Source organism: Monodelphis domestica, chromosome 4, assembly GCF_027887165.1.
Source record: "Monodelphis domestica isolate mMonDom1 chromosome 4, mMonDom1.pri, whole genome shotgun sequence".
NCBI lineage: Eukaryota > Metazoa > Chordata > Mammalia > Didelphimorphia > Didelphidae > Monodelphis > Monodelphis domestica.
Window position 1 is genome coordinate 380,121,551 of NC_077230.1, and position 16,848 is coordinate 380,138,398.

At 42.2% G+C, this 16,848-nt stretch overlaps 1 protein-coding gene across 1 annotated transcript in view; it reads right to left on the reverse strand.

Annotated features, from left to right (window-relative positions):
• LOC103097239 (uncharacterized) overlaps positions 1 to 16,848 on the reverse strand; it is a 34,794-nt gene that overhangs the window by 549 nt on the left and 17,397 nt on the right. Inside the window, exons 3-9 of the mRNA XM_007491350.2 lie at positions 13,909 to 14,988; positions 7,963 to 8,168; positions 4,959 to 5,119; positions 4,319 to 4,564; positions 2,650 to 2,812; positions 2,104 to 2,206; positions 980 to 1,012 (exon numbers count right to left, since the gene is read on the reverse strand). Coding sequence (XP_007491412.2) covers positions 980 to 1,012; positions 2,104 to 2,206; positions 2,650 to 2,812; positions 4,319 to 4,564; positions 4,959 to 5,119; positions 7,963 to 8,168; positions 13,909 to 14,988 — 1,992 coding nt within the window. The remainder of the gene's footprint in view (positions 1 to 979; positions 1,013 to 2,103; positions 2,207 to 2,649; positions 2,813 to 4,318; positions 4,565 to 4,958; positions 5,120 to 7,962; positions 8,169 to 13,908; positions 14,989 to 16,848) is intronic.

A 16,848-nucleotide genomic window follows, 5' to 3' on the forward strand; every position in this document is an offset into this window, starting at 1 on the left:
AAGAATCCAAAGCTGAATGAATCAATTAGACATATTTGAAGTATTCTGTGGCCCATTCTGTATGTCACATTTTAGGGAGGTCATTGACAAAGTGTCCAGTTTGGTATGGGCACTGGAGACCTTGCCAATAGAGAATCATTTCAAACTGAGGAGGTTTAGCTTGAAGAAGTCTTGGCTATTTTCACATATTTGGAGAGAAAGAATATTAGGTCTCCCTAGTCTTAGAGTGGATTAGACTGCCTCAGGATAGCCACTTACTGGGAATGTAGAAAAAATGTCTGCACAAGTATGGGTTAACTAGATGTCCTCTGAAGTCTATTCTACTCTAAGAGTCTGAGATCTGGGAAGTGACTTGCCCAAATCTGCTATATAATAGCATAGCCAGACAAAAACCTATCTTCTAGCTCCATACAAGACCTTTATCCTTTGGAATGGGTGCGAATGAGCTCTATTTTCATTCATTTACTTCCATATAAGAAAGGAAAGGGAAGAAGAAGGTTAACTGAGAATGCAGGCTATGTATATGTGGAATGGGATTAAAGGAGTGATGCCCAAGGATTTTTTACTCTCACCAACAGAATATTTTAGGTCTAGGAGTCCAACTCTCCCATTCTTTGAAGGCCTCTCCCTTCAGGGGTGGGGAAGAAAATAAGAGACTGAAAAGGAGAAGCAAGAAAGCTTTGGATAAGGACAGTATACCATGAGAACATCTACTTTTCCTCCTTCTTTTATTTCTGTCCCAACTCACATACCTGTTTCTCTAATATTTTCTAATTATTTTCTTTATCAGAAAAACTTTGATCATAGTCAGTAGAGGAAACAGAAGCCCAGAGAGTCTGAATGACTTTCCCAGGATCACACAGAGTCAAGAAGGAGCGGGGATCAGGAGCATATTAGTCTGTCTCTTAATTTGAAACAAAAGTTATTTGACCTTTGTTGAAATTTTAGAATTGGACCATGAAAAATCTTTATTACTGACCTGCTGGGGCCCTGTTGTTGGAAGGGTCCAAATCTGAAAGCACAAGAATTGAGGGATTGATCATGTTCAGGTAATATAGAGTCAGTTTTGTAATAGCTTACAGTCCAGCCAGACTTAAAAAAAAAAAAATTAGTTCCAGGGATTGAGGGGCTCAATGAGTCTGAAATTGAACACATTTTTCTCCCCCCACCCCCATCCACCAAAAAACTCCACCAATCTATCACCTCCTTCTAGCCTTCTTATTTCTGTTGATGGCACTAATATCCTTCCAGTCACCTTAGTGTAAAATCTCAGGTTCAGTTTTGCTTCTTGACTTTCCCTCACTCACATCCAATGCCAAATCCTATTAATTCTGCTTCCTTAATATCTTTCAAATATTCAAATATCCCCTTTCCTGAGACCTATTTGCTTAGCTCAAGCCCTCAGGGCCTTCTAGGCAAACACCAACCTACCTTTCTGGGCCTGTTTTTTCCCCCCTCTTCATTCTAGCTCAGCTGCTCTCCTGACTGTTCTCTCACCTAGTCTTATCAGTCTCCTGGGAACATTCATCTTGGCCCATTGCAGGCTGGAGCTCTCCTGCCTTGACATCTATTTTTCTGCCTGGTGAGATTCTTGTCTTTTTTGGAAGCCCAGCTTGGGTGCTAAATCTTTCATGAATCTTACCCTGATTTCCTCCCAGGTTTCTTAGTGACTATTTGTCTAGACTTCTCCTTCATCTATTCAAGTGCTATTGCACCAAAGTTACTTGTGTCCATGTTGTAGCCTTCTTAGAAGGTAGCAAGCCCCTTGGAGGCAGGGACTGTCTAATATTTGGTCTACCTTGCCTATAGAAGGTGCCTAATATATACTTGTTGAATGGAATTAAAAGGATGGGGGCTCATTGAGGAGGGTGGGGAAGCTCAGGCGTGAGGATGAGGACTCAAATAGAGACATTGTATGGCAGGAGAGACATGGGGCCTCAGGAATCATTTCCTGCCAAGGACTTGTGATCCTGACATGTCTATGACAGTGAAGTAGGGTTAATACCAATTGTTCCCTGGCTAGAAGGATGGTGGCCACCAAAGGACATTGTAAGTAGCAGGCACTTAGGAAGCTTATTGAATTGAAATCATTTGAATTCCTACCTTGGAGCCGGACTGGCCCAAACATTAGCTGACCACCCTTGTCCTTGTTCCAGTGTTCCAGGCCAGTAAGGTTCCTTGGCTTCTCACTCATCTCAGTACAGCTCTGTGGGAGACATGAGATGAAAGATTGGGGAAAAAAAACAAAACGCTTCTTCATTCCCCTGAGTCAGATAAGCCCACCTCGTAGAGATATTTGGCCAAGGACCCAAGCAGCCCAGCCTTTTCTATAGACTCCCATGACCTCACCAATCCATGGGAACCCTCCCCCTACACATCCCAACCCTTTTTGCCCAGATATAACATTATTAGGCCCTCAGAGATCTGCCATGATGAGCTCCCAGGCCTTATCTCATCCATTGGTGAAATGACATATCCCTTGGAGAACTGTCAGTCAGTTGTACATCCCTGAGGAAGTCCATCCCCTAGAAATTCTATCCCTCTTAGCCTGTGAATCCTATTATTTAAAGGTTGCCCAGCCTTGCCCAGCCCTATGTAGAGCTCCTCCTCCACCCTCATCCCCACCACCCCAGGCACAGCTCAGCTCACAGGTCTGCAGGAACTGTTCCCCTTCTTGTCACAGAGTGTCATATGGCTGTGGAAGTACAAGACATCACTGGTGAAGAAACGGAACAGACGGAAGGCCAGCTTCACTTTCAAAGAGACCCCATTTTCATTTAGCTTTGTGAGCAACCTCTCACTGACTGGGCAGCTATGGAGAGAGGCAACACAGGGTAGTATCAGGGTTCCTGGTCCTAGAGTCTGGATATTTGGGTTCTTGACCCAGTGTGACTGTGGGCAAGTCACTTCCCCACTATGAGACACAATTTCCTCCTCTATAAAATGAGATGTTTGGACCAAATGGTCTCACAGATCCTTTCCTGCCCCAGTCTATGACTACATGACCTCTCTAGTCTTGGGGTGTTCACTTAGACATGGTAAAAGAAGGTTCTGCTCAGAAAATGGATAGGGACATAAGCATAAGGTGATGGGATTTAGAAGGAGTGTTCAAAATCCCCTCATTTTAAAGAGGAACAAACTGAGGTCTAGTTCAGTTGAGCAGAGGCTCCGGTGGACTCCTTTGGGTTACAGATGATGTAGGATCTAGGATTTAATACCTGTACCAGCTGCTTCTCCCCTCCCTTGCCCCCATTATTCTCTCTAAACCATCCAATGGGACAGGGCCAAGTGGAGACATTTTCAAGGGAGCTCAAGTATAACTATCCTATTTGTCCAAAGGCCACAACTGCCCAGCCATGTGTAAGGATGGAAGTCAAAAGTAAACTCATCTAGCTACCCTTCAGATGGATCCTCTCCACTTCCTATTTCCTTGATGCACTATATGCATATTATATGGAGTCATGGGCAGCCTAATCTGTCTGTGACATAGATACCCTTGAACGCACACATACACACACAGATCACAATGATGACACAGGGACAAGAGCATAGATGGAACACTAGCAGGGGCACCACCGCCCTTCCTGGGAAACAGGGAGGTGTGATGGAAAGAACTCTGGATTTAAGAGTCAAAAGACCTGAGTTTGAATCTTCACTCTTCTGCTTACTTCCCTGTCTGATTTTAGGACACTTCTTTAGACCTCAGATTCCTCTGTTTTAAAATGAAGGGGATGGACCTAAATCAGTAGTATCAAACTCAAATAGAAATTGAATCCATTAAACCACATATAAGAATCCCTGCGGGCTGCATCTTGACTTAGAAAACTACAAATTAACATTATATATGTTCTGTTGTATTTTTATTTTTGCTAAAGATTTCCCAGTTACATTTTAATCTCGTTCCTCCCTTACTCATAATTATCATGGACCAAATCAGGTGTTTGACAGCTCTGGTCTAGATGACCTTTAAGGACCCTTCTAATTCTAAAGTCCATAATCCCGGGTCTCAATTAGTTTCTGCCTCTATACAATTACCAAAAATACATGTCCGTCCTTTTTGCATTAGTTGTCTCCTCTAAGTCTCCTGGTGGAAAGCATTCATGCAATCAGTTGCCATTCCCTTTAGACAGCAGAGATCTTCAAGGAGAGGCTTTCTTCTGCTTTGGTTTGGGGCCATATTGAATTCTTTCTATGATAGCTTATACCCAAGACCCTCAAGTCTCCTGGCTCCCGGTTCATTATCTCCTGATTCTCAGTCTAGTGCTCCCCATTATGCCCTGAAGTTAGGGAGGGGATTTGAGGAAAGAAGAGGCCTTACCTATGTTTCACAAAGTAGTAGGTGGTCTCAGGGGCTGAAGCCCCAGAAGCATTGATGCTGGCAAAGAAAGCATTGGCCACGAGAACAAACCGCTCTGGGTCAGCATTGGTGGCTTCTAGGACCACATATAATGGTGAATTGAGGGCCACAGGCTGGTCAGCAAGCAGGGAAGAGTACTGAGCATCAGTGAAAATAGACAAGGTGATGATGGAGTCCCCCGTGCCTGGGACATGGATCTTGGCATGTCTTAGGAAGTGATAGGAGAAGGGAGTGAGAAAAGAGCACTGAATTCTTTATTACTCTTACTGGGCAATATCCAAGCTGTAGGCAATGGGAAGGGAACAAGATAAAGTTATTTAGCCCCTTAGCTCCAGCTCTTAATCTTGAGAAAAATGGAGACCATATCATAGGACCTCAAAAATCTCTAGGGTTACCCCCACATTCTCATCAGTGTTGCTAAGCTTTACTGTTTCATCTTAGGGAAAGCCTTTCTCTTACCCTAACAACATTCTGAGAGCTAGGGCAGAGACCAGCCACAAAAATAACAACCTTAAGGAACTGATTCTCACTGCTCTGGCTTGGGGGTAAGGACACAGATACATTCTATTGGAGAGTCCTGGGATTATAAAGAAAGACTTACAGGGAGTTGACCACTTTGATGGGTTCCTTTTGGCTCACGTTTACTACCAATGGGTAGGCACAGGTGAAGTTGATAACAGTAGACCCAGTAGAGGCAACTGAACCAGAATGGGCTGGAGGAAGCTGTGTTTTCAAAAAGTACAGGGCATGGCTTGTATTGGTCTAAAATGAGAAACATAAATGAGCAGGATTTAGAGATAGAATATCAGAAGAGGAAACTGAACGTCAGGATTGGAAGAGGCCTCAGAACATAAAATGTCAGAGCTAAAAGGAACCTTAAACTACGGGATGTTAGATTTGGCATGGGTCTGAAACATGGAGCCAAAGCTAAGAGACATCTGAGGATATAGGATGTCAGAGCCTAAAGGAGAGCATTTTGTAAAATTATGTAGAATGTAGAATTTTAGATTTGGAGGAGTCTTGTGAAGATCCAGCTCTAAACTTCAAAGATCCAAAGGCCTAACTTTGGAAGATGGAGGTCAGTGTAGGAATCCCAACCACCCCCACTCAGAAGTACAATTTGGAGCAGAGCCTGGCCCTCACATGAAGCTCTAATTCATGAACTAAAGCTAGAGAGATAAGTAAGCCCAAGAAAGACACCAATCAGTATAAAAAATTTATTATAAATCTAGAGATTCCCTAAAAGGAGAAAGTAACTGGGTAACAACTTCAAGCTGAAACTGAAAAGAAAAAATAGATTTTCCACAAAGTCTACATGAATACCAGAAGAAATGAAGTGAGATAAACATAGAATAAAAGCCCTGGAGTAAAGAATTGGAAGAAGTACAAAGGGTTTAGAAGAGGAAGTGGGGAACATTACCCAATGTTAGAACAAAATTAAAAATAAATTAAAAATAAAGAAAATGTAAGATATCAATTGTCAAAGACAATTGACCCAGAAAAGAAGTCAAGGAGAAAGGATTTAAGAAACATTAAGTTCCCTGAAAATCATGATAAAAAAGATTGGGGTACTATATTTCAGGAAATCATAAATTAAAACAGCCAAGATCTATAAAAATGGAGGATAAAATGAAGATGAAAAGAATAAAGAGAAACGCCTAGTAGGAACTACAAAAAAATAAGTTGCTGGGCCATCCACCCAGAGAAAAATTTGAGTCTAGCAATTGGAAAAAAAAATGAGACAGAAGTAAACCAAGGAAGGAGAATAAGCAGAATCTAAGTGAAAGAGTTAGATATTTAATAATTTTGACTTTGGATAAGACATTGGCCTCCTTGAGTCTCAGTTTCTTCATCTGTAAAAAAGAAAGGGACTGATTGAACTAAGTTTTTTTGCAGCTCTAAGTCTGTGATCTAATGATTCAGAACAGATCATCTTGAGAGCTAGTTGAGATGCTGATGTTCCCAGGTCTAGAGAGTCTGGATTCTAGTCCTAGTTTCAGCCATTTGGCCCCTTTGAGCAAGACACTTTACTTGATGAGCCTCAGCTTCTTCATTTGTAGACTGTCAATTAAACTGTAGGATCAAAGATTTAGAGCCCAAAATGGGGGGGGGGGGGAATTGTGAGCTTTTATATTTAAACAACACTGGGACCATCCTTAGCAGTGGATAAAGGGTAGGTCAAAGCAATGAAAAGGATATGTTGTGAAATAGAAAACTCACAGACTCCATATAGACAATTTAGGCAAATAAAGTCAAAAAGCCAAATTTCTCCAAGTCAAGGTAGAAAGTTAAAGAGGGCCAAGTCCTCCAATAAAAGCATTCTCTTACATTGTCGGACCCCAGCAAGAGACAACACCCAGAGACTGAGACCTGGTTTATATAACAAAATGAATATTTCCGTACAAAGCTGATGACATATCACAAGATATAACATCATATAGACCTTATTTAGGAACAGTTACCCAATTACAAAGCTGATTGGTTGGTTCATTTCGGGGAAAGCCCATATTAGTCTAAAGGTCAAGTCAAATGACCATTACCTCTTTCTCATCTGATCTGGGGGGGAAGGATGGCGATTTTCAAACAGAGGAGGGTACTTGATGTTTATGCCATATTGGGACATGACATTCAGATAGTCAGCATCTTATGATAAAGGGAAGTACAAACTTAAGGAGGGGTTAGACATCCCTTTAGAAGCCATTTTTATGCTTTACTTAGAAATCCTTGTAATTCTACTGATTGTATTAAGGTTATAATGAAATTCATACTAATCACTTTTAGAATATTATTTAGATAATACTGATTATCTTAAACCTATCACGATCACAAAATCCAAGCAAGTAAAAGGGGGTAGGGGTCTTTTTTCGGACAGATAGATGACCATTTCATTTAAGCATATAATTAAATAAGCAGTTAGACCCAGAACTTCATCACTATCAAGGAGTGACATCTTATATATAATCTTTGTACTTAAAAGGATAAAATTTTAGTTAAAATTTTTTTGTTGGCAAGCCATTCTATTTTTTTTTTAAGTTGTAATTATGAGTTTTTATTCAGGGCAAGGAGATTATAATTGAGAAAAAAAACACGTAGGCCCATCACCCTGGGATATAATCTAGGGAAAGACAAATAGAACCATAGTCCTGGGACCTTCCCCAATTATATTCTTTTAAAGAAAAACCATAGTGAGTATCTTTAGTAGCAAATCCTTTGCTTTCTGAGTTTTTTCAGGTTCCAGATTTTTCATGGGCCTGCTCACCACAGCATCTACTATATCACCCAGAGAATGGCCTCATATCATAACTAATTAATGATTAGGAAGCATGACTAGCAGGAGAGGCAGAAGACTTAGAGGGGATGATAAGAGGCTCCTTTGGGTTCTAAACCCTTCAACCATAATTTTAAGATCACAAAGGGAAACTTGCATCTGTCCTAGGTGAACTCCCAGACTAATAGGCAAAATGCAATCCCTGTCTAAGGACAGGACTGGGCTTGGGGGCATGACCTGAACCTAAAACTAATCCCCCTCTTCTTCCCCAATCCCTGACAAGCCAGGACTGGTCCTTCCCTTTATCTCCAGAGAAGAGCCCAGGGCCAGGACTCACAGAAAGCTCAAGTCCACATGTACCCTCCTTTTTCTTCATCAAGAAGGTGATGACTCTCCGACCTTGGACAATCTTGCTGACCCCAGCACACCCAGGAAAGAGGGCATCTCCTTGGACCCAGCCAAGCGTCTCCAGGAGGCATTGGCTCAGGGACACTTCCATCCCCCAGGGCTGGCAGGACAGGGCCACAGTCATATTATTGAACTCTGGAAAAAGAAAGGGCACTTAATAGTGTTAGGGGTCTGAGTTCCACTCAGACAACCAGGCAAATGCTATAATCAAGGCAACAAGCACTCTGTCTCACTTAAAGTTCTCCCACTATAATTCAGTGGATTAAGGGTTAGGCCCAGAGAAGGGAGGTCCTAGGTTCAAATCTGACCTCAGACATTTCCCAGCTGCGTGACCCTGGGCAAGTCACTTAACCCCCATTGCTTAGCCCTTACCACTCTTCTGCCTTGGAACCAATGCACAGTAGTGATTCCAAGATGGAGGGTAAGGGTTTAAATATATATGTGTATATATATATATTTTAAATAACCCTTACCTTCCGTCTTGGAGTCAATACTGTGTATTGGCTCCAAGGCAGAAGAGCAGTAAGGGCTAAGCAATAGGGGTCAAGTGACTTGCCCAGGGTCACACAGCTAGAAAGTGTCTGAGGCCAGATTTGAACCTAGGACCTCCCATCTTTAGGCCTGACTCTCAATCCACTGAGCTACCAAGCTGCCTCTCATATATTTAATTTTAAATTATATATATATATATATATGTGTGTGTGTGTGTGTGTGTGTGTGTGTGTGTATACACATATAACATAATATACATACATATAACACATTATATGTATTATGTACACATATAACATATGTATTATATATAACACATGTGTATTATATATACATATAACACACATGTATTATATATATACATATAACACATTAACATGTGTTGTGTCCAGAAAGCACACATATATAAAGTGTGCTTTCTGGACTCAACACATGTTAATGCAAAGACTGCCCCCTATATGAGTGGATTCTACTCAACCCAGTCAGCTAGATAGCAAAGCAGATAGAGCCCTGGACTTTGGAGTCAGGAAGACTTGACTTCAAATCCAGTTTCTTTTACTTGCTGTATGACCCCAGGCAAGTCATTTCATCTCTCTTTGCTTCAGTATCCTCAACTGAAAAATGGAGATAATAGCACCTACCAATCAGGGTAGTTTTAAGGATAAAATAAGATATGATCTGAAAAGTGTTTTACTATCCAGTACTGGGGCAGATGGAAGGCTACAAAATCCTACAAAAGTTTTCACTGGAGATCAGACAGAAAAATACCGAGAACTTAAAAACAATCAAACAAAAACATTAAGAAAATTAAACTAAAAAACTTTGAAATTTTAAAAATTAAAAATGTAAATTAAATTAAATTTAAAAATAATAAAATAACCTTTATTTTCCATCTTAGAATCAATACTAAGTATCAGTTCCAAAATCGATAAAGGCTAGAAACATCTGCCTCATTTTCCTTTGTCACAAAGGAGACTTTAATCTGGGGGAGAGAGCGTTAATGTTGGTTATTGACTGGAATATAAAAACCATCAATAAAGAGTTTTTAAAACAGACCGAGGAATCTTATTCTTCCTTCAATAATGGGCTCAAGTGACCAGCTTTTCTTTTCTTTCTTTTTTTTTAAACCCTTAAAAAAAACTTAAAAAAACAAAACCCTTACCTTCTGTCTTAGATTCAATGTTTGTTCCAAGAGTGGCAAGGGCTAGGTAAATGTGGCTCAAAGATTTGCCCAGAGTCACACATCTAGGAAGTGTCTGAGGCCAGATTTGAACCCAGGACCTCCTGATTCCAGATTTGATGTTCTATCTACTATACACCTACCTGCCTCTATAAAACAGATTTTTATTATTAGGAAAAAAAATTTTTTTTAAACCCCTTACCTTGTGTCTTAGAATTAATACTAAGAATCAAGTCCAAAGCAGTAAGGGTTAGACAACTGGGATGAAGTGACTTGCCCAGGGGTCACACAGCTAGGAAGTGTCTAAGGCCAAATTTGAACCCAGGAACTCCCAACTTCAGGCCTGGTTCTCTATCCACTGAGTCACTTAGCTGCTCCCAGAATTTTTTTTTAACTTTTTTCTTTTTTTAAACCCTGACCTTCCATCTTAAAATCAACACTATGTATTGGTTCTAAGGTAGAATTGTGGTAAGGGCTAGGCAATGGTGGTTAAGTGACTTGCTCAGGGTCACCCAGCTGGGAAGTGTCTGAGGACAAATCTGAACCCAGGACCTCCCGTCTCTAGGCCTGGATCTCTCTATCCTCTGAGTCACCTAGCTGCTCCCAGATTTCTAAAAGAAAGCAAGCAATTCTATTCTTCCTCCAAGGCCCAGCTTCTCGAATTCTAACCAGTCAAAAATGATATTTTAACTGCCTCTTGTTTAGTTATTTTTCAGTTATATCTGATTCTTCTTGACCCCTCATGGGATTTTCTTGGCAGAACTACTGAAGTAATTTTCCATTTCCTTCTCTAGCAAATTTTACAGATGAGGAAAGGGAGGCAAACAGGGTAAAGTGACTTGTCCAGGGACACACAGTTGCTAAATATCTGAGGCTGAATTTGAACTCAGAAGAAAAGTCCTTTTGGTTTCCGACCCTTTATTCACTGTGCCACCTAGCTGCCCATTTGGGTCTATTTCACACCCTCAATACATTTTGTATTCAAGTAATCGATGAAGGTGTCTCCCTCTCTTCCCACTCCCTGTTCTAGATTTCATTTTGAGGGTAGAGACTATTCCATGATTCCCATGTATCTGACCCAGGGCCTTAGAAGCTCAAAACAATGATGAAAAATAAATAAGTGCCTCCACACAGCAGGGTAAAGGAGAAAGATCTGGAGAGAGACGGAGAATTCCTACCTAGAATCTTATGTTTATTCATTTGGGAGACCTGGAGCAATTCCTATTACTGGCATAAATATGATGCACACTGAAGGGTCTGCAGAACACTTTTCGATACATTAATTTAGCCAGCCTTGTGCGGGTAGGTACTACAGGGATTATTAGCCTCATCACTATTTTACAAATTCGGGAAAAAAACGAACCCTGCAGAAATCGAGAGATCACAGAGCTAGTGAGCCTCTAAGTAGGGATTCAAACCCAGGTCTTTCACAACTCCAGGCCTGGCATTCTTCTCTGGTTAGTGTCAGACTAGGCTAGTTCTAATCTCTATGCATCTGTTTATCCGTACAAGAAAGAGGGTGAATTATGATCTCGAAGATCCTTTCCAACTTAAAAAAAAATCCTATCATCCTGTGGCTGGTTTGTGATCAGCCCCAAAGGAAAGACCAAAATCATTTCTCTTGAAATAAGTCTTTTTTTTTTTAACCTGACTCAATGCCTCAAAGATTTCAGTTGGGTCTCTTGTTCTACTCATGGTTGATGGAAAGTGAAAGGAAAGTTGTTTTCTTTCCTTTAAATCAAGTAATCATAGAGAAGATCCTTTAGATAAGTAACTACAATTATAATTTTTAGAAGTAGACTCAGTTAGTAAATTAACCGTGTATAAGACATCGAATATATTAATAGAATATTAGAAAGGATATAGTTTGGTATATTCGAATATTATAGCAACAAAATTATACTAAGAGTTTCTGTTAGAGGAATAAAAACTTTGGGTCTGTGTAGTTATGTAGGGAAGCCGAAACCCATGTGGAAGGAGCTGGGTTCATTGAGAGTGGAGAACATACAGCTGGCCTGGTAAGATAGTATGAAAACAACCTTGTTTTCTTTATGTGTTTGATCCCTTAAAGAATTCTGCACAATAGGCGCCCCAGAATATCGTGGCCAAGAAAGGTTCCTCTGACCTAAGCAGGATGATAGTTAACTTTACACTGAATTTTGAGGACTTCATGGCAAATGTTTCAAACCCTTATTAGCAAGCACCATTGCGTGTTTCTTAACATCCTCTGTACATTCTTCTGGGTTAATGACTTGTGCTAATTAGCTGTCCAAAAACCCATAAAACATACCATACAGGGCCTTATCACAAATTGGGTGTTGTAAGTGTAAGATCTTCAGCTTTTTTCTTTTCTTTTCTTTTTTTTTAGACCCTTACCTTCCATCTTGGAATCAGTACTATGTATTGGTTCCAAGGCAGAAGAGTGGTAAGGGCTAGGCAATGGGAGTCAAGTGACTTGCCCAGGGTCACACAGTTGGGAAGTGTCTGAGGCCAGATTTGAACCCAGGATATCCAATCTCTAGGCGTGGCTCTCAATCCAGTGAGCTACCCAACTGCCCCCTTCAGCGTTAATTTATCACAATTAAAGTTTCAGCTTCAGCTCAGAATTATGGCCCAGAGATTTCTTTATTTCTAACAAAAGCTATGGCTTTGTTTTCCTTGATGTCCTCCACAGTAGCCTTGATTCATCCCTAATTGCCATCAGCCTCTTTCATCCTTTAATTATTATCAAAATCCCCCTGGGAGCCTGTTGATGCTTCTTGCCTATCCTAGCTCTTAAGAGTGGAAAGATACTGGATTTGGAGCTGGAGTTGAATCTTGCTTGGCTTTGCTACTTACTTCCTGTGTCATCTAGGATCAAGCCCACCTTCCAGGCCTTATTTCCTCACTTAAAAATTAAGGAGAATGCCACTTCCCAGCTGGGTGACCCCGGCGAGTCACTTGACCCCCATTGCCTAGCCCTGACCTCTCTTCTGCCTTGGAACCAATACACAGTATTGATTCCAAGACGGAAGGTAAGAGTTTAAAAAAAAAAAATTAAGGAGGTTGAACTAGAAAATCCAGCTCTTAATCCATGATCCAATGGCCTATGCCTGTATTGGCTCTGATTTCTGCTTTCCTTCCCACTTCCAACTTTGCCTGTTGAAATCTGAATCCTGAACTGGAAGCGATTTCTACCTCATCCTTCTATTCCTATCAGATGTCTGTCATTTCCCTAATTTGCGTTATACTCGTGTTCCTATGTCATCTCTGACCATCCAGGGTTCTGCATGCAGGGAGACCTTAATATTTGTGGAGTCAGTGAATGACTTGGAGTCAAGAGATCTGGACTGGAAATCCAGCCTAGCCATTTATTGAGCGCAGGTCTCTCAGGAACAAGAGGCAACCTCTCCGGTCAGGGCTGCTCTGGGATAGTTCATGAAAGTGCTTTGTAATATGGGATGGTAAAGTGCCATACAAATTTGAGTTGTATTACTGACAACAGTTACAGCGATAAAAATTTGTTCCCTCGCCCTGCAAAGCAAGATGGCCATTGATCAATCTGAAATTTACTTCTTTCTGACTTGCAGAGATCTCTCTAGTTCTGTTTATTCTCATCTTCCCTTCGGTTCAGCCATCAACATTGATTCCATTTGTGATTTGTCTAATTTTGATGATCTTATCTCTAAAATCTTTCAGCCTTGGGCCCCCACTCAGTGGAGAGGAGAGCGGGAAGGACATGGGGAATGGTTAGGTAGGACATGTCCGATCCATAGACAAAATAGATCATCCATTTATGACCAATTTTATTTTTTATTTATTTCATTTTATTATTATTTTTTAAACCCTCACCTTCCGTCTTGGAACTAGTACTGTGTATTGGTTCCAAGGCAGAAGAGAGGTCAGGGCTAGGCAACAGGGGTCAAGTGACTCGCCAGGGTCACCCAGCTGGGAAGTGGCATTTTCCTTAATTTTTAAGTGAGGAAGAGTGGTCAGGGCTGGGCAAATGGGGGTTATCACACAGCTGGGAAGTGTCTGAGGCCAGATTTGAACCTAGGACCTTCCATCTCTAGGCCTGGCTCTCCATCCACTGAGCTACCCAGCCGCCCCCTATGGCCAATTTTAGAATTAGCTGGGTTCACCTTGCAGCCCACTGCCCTGAGATAGACCACCGCCCCGTCCTACTCCCTTTGTCTTCAGTCTTCACACAGGTCCCATATTTACCTGGGTGAGCATAGTAACTGCTATTGCACTTACAACCTCTCTCTAGCGTGGGGCTAGGGTACTCGTCTGAGGCACAGGGGCTGCCCATCGCTGATGCGGATGTAATGGAGGACGCCTTTGTCCCAGAGGAGCCAGTAGACAGTGTGGTTGTCTTGGGCGATGCTGTGTGCCTCGTGTCCACTGTAGCGTTGGCTGTTAACTCCATGGAACCCGTGGGTGCACGGGGAGTGGTCCTTTGTGGGCTCACTGCGGCTACTGAAGACACCCCGTCCTTCCTTGGGCTTGTGGTTCTGTCTTTGGTCTCAGACATCCGGGCCGTATTCACCGTCTCCCTGTTGGCGGCTGCTTCCTTGGGGGAAGTGGGTGTGAAGCCGGTCGCCCTCTCCAGGCCCTCAGTTATTGTCATTGAAATGATGGGTGTCGCCTTGGTGGTCTCCATGTCCTTCCTGGTTGCCGTTAAGGCTGTGTACATAGGGTTAGCCTCAGACACAACTGGTCCATTTGTCCCAGCACGGCTGCTTGTCCCCAGAGAGACTGTGGGGACGCCTGTCCCTCCTGGGGTCCTCGACATAGTGGCCATCGTAGACCCAGCTGCCTCTGGGGTTTGAAGCAGAGAGCTTATTGTGGTCGCTGGTTGGGCCAAGACTCCTCCTTCTGTGGCAACCGCGGGCGTAGCTTTGGTCATCCCATTCACCATTGCAGAGGCCATCTCGGTTGTGGATGAGTTGATGTTCTCACCAGCTGTGGGGACCAACTCCGAGGCCACAGACGGAGCTCTTACCTTGGGCGTAGTTTTCTCATCGGCCATTCCTCTCCCAGTTGTCCTGGCTGCTTCTGAGTGCTGGCTGGGTGTAGCCTCAGTGGTCCCTGCCTGGTTTTTGGATGCAGAGTTCATTGTAGTGGTTGATGGAGTCCTGGTGACTGCCATGGAAAATGAGGTTGTCATCCTCGCTTCTTGGGTATCGGCTGTCCCGACTGTGGTGTTTACGGTTGAGACTGTTGCTAGAGATGAAGTCTTCTCCGTAGCTGCAAGAGATGTTCCAGGCCTGGGAGACTGCCTCATTGGCTGATCATCCTGACCTAGGGACAGAGAGGCAAATCGAACTTCATTCTCAAGGTTTGGGGCACGGAGGAGAAACGAAAGGGGAAAGAAGAAGAAGAGGAGGAAAAGAAAGCGGAGGAAGAAGAAGATGAAGAGAAGAAGGAAGAAAAGGAGAAAAAGATAGATGCACCCAAACTAATTCCTTTTCCTTTTGCTTTAGTCTTTGTCTTTCTTTTTTTTTCTCTTAATTTTTAAAAACCCTCACCTTGCATATTGGAATCAATACTATATATTGGTTCTAAGGCAGAAGAGTGATAAAAGTTAGGCAATGAGGGTTAAGTGACTTGCCCAGGGTCACACAGCTAGGAAGTGTCTGAGGCCACATTTGAACCCAGGACCTCCCATTTCTAGGTCTGGCTTTCAATCCACTGAGCTACCCAGGGGCCCCCATGCTTGCTCATTCTTGAAGGACCTATAGGATGAAACAATTTGTAGTTAAAAGAAGTGATTTAGGTTGACGCTCTCATTTTCCAGAGGAAAAAAACTGGACCAGTGAGAGAAATATTGAGAAAGAAAATTCTCTGGCATTTAAAGACCTTCCTCATGTTTCTACTGGCCATGACTGCTCTGGCCAAGGTGGTACTCTTGTCCCTTATATATAGCATCCCACCTCTCATCTCCGTGCCTTTGTGCTTTGCACTGACCTTTGATTCTCTCCTTAATTCCACCAGAATCTCTGGCTTCCTTCGAGGTTTAGTTCAAATACTACCTCTAATCTACGGGTTTTCTCTCCCCTCATTTGCTAATGTTCTTTTTCTCATCACCCAAAATCTCTTTGTGTTTACTTTATATACATTTTCTGCTTATTTTCTGTGTGTACATTGTTTTCCTCAGCAGAATGTAAACCCTTTGAGAATTTAGCTATGTAATTAAGCAATCAATGAGCATTTAAGTGCCCACTAAATGTCAGGCACTGTGCTAGGTACCAGGGAAGCAAAGACAAAAATGAAGCCGCATCTGTCCTCAGGGAGCTTACGTTCTGTAGGGAGAGACAACATGTCCACATAGATACAGGGACGGAGTTTGAATCAGGAAGACGTGAGTTCAAATCCTACCTCATTTATTATTGTTAAGTCATTCAAATCCATCCGACTCTTGTGACCTTGTGGACCATACTGTTCATGGGGTTTTCTTGGCAAAGCTACTGGAGTGGTTTGCCATTTCCTTTTCCAATAGATTCAGACAAACAGTGAAGTGACTTGCCCAGGGTCACACAACTAAGAGGGTGTCTGAGGTCAGATTTGAACTCAGGCCTTCAGGGCTACATCTTCTGAGTCACCTCGATGACTCTCTCTGTCTCATATTCTTACTAGCTAGTTGAGCTTGGGCAAATTGCTTAATCTTTCTTAGCTTCAATTTCTTTATCTGTAAAATGGGGACAATAGTACCTACTTCACAGAATTGTCTTGAAAACCAAATGAGATAGTATTTATAAAATGCTCTGTAAGCCTTAAAGTACTGTATAATTGTTAGCAATGGCTGTCATTGTATAAGTATGAATAAAATACATTCATGGTAGAAAATGGCAGACTAAGATTTGAAATCAGGACTTTTAAAATTCCAAATCTAGGTTTCATGTTACTATCTCATGGACTTGAAGTCCACTGGAGCCAGCATTTGTCTCTATCCATCTGCTCCTGAGCTCTGGGGGAGGGGTTCAGTTCCCCCTCCCTTATATCTCTTTCCTACCCAGAATTCCAAGCTCTCAGGCAGAGCAGAGGAGGTCAGGCTAAGCAAGGAGAAGCATCATGGTGATAGAGCTTCTAGACGAAGGGATTTAGGCCATCTCTTCCCCAGCTGGGTCTGGCCCAGCCCAGTCAGAACCAGTGTTGGCCAGT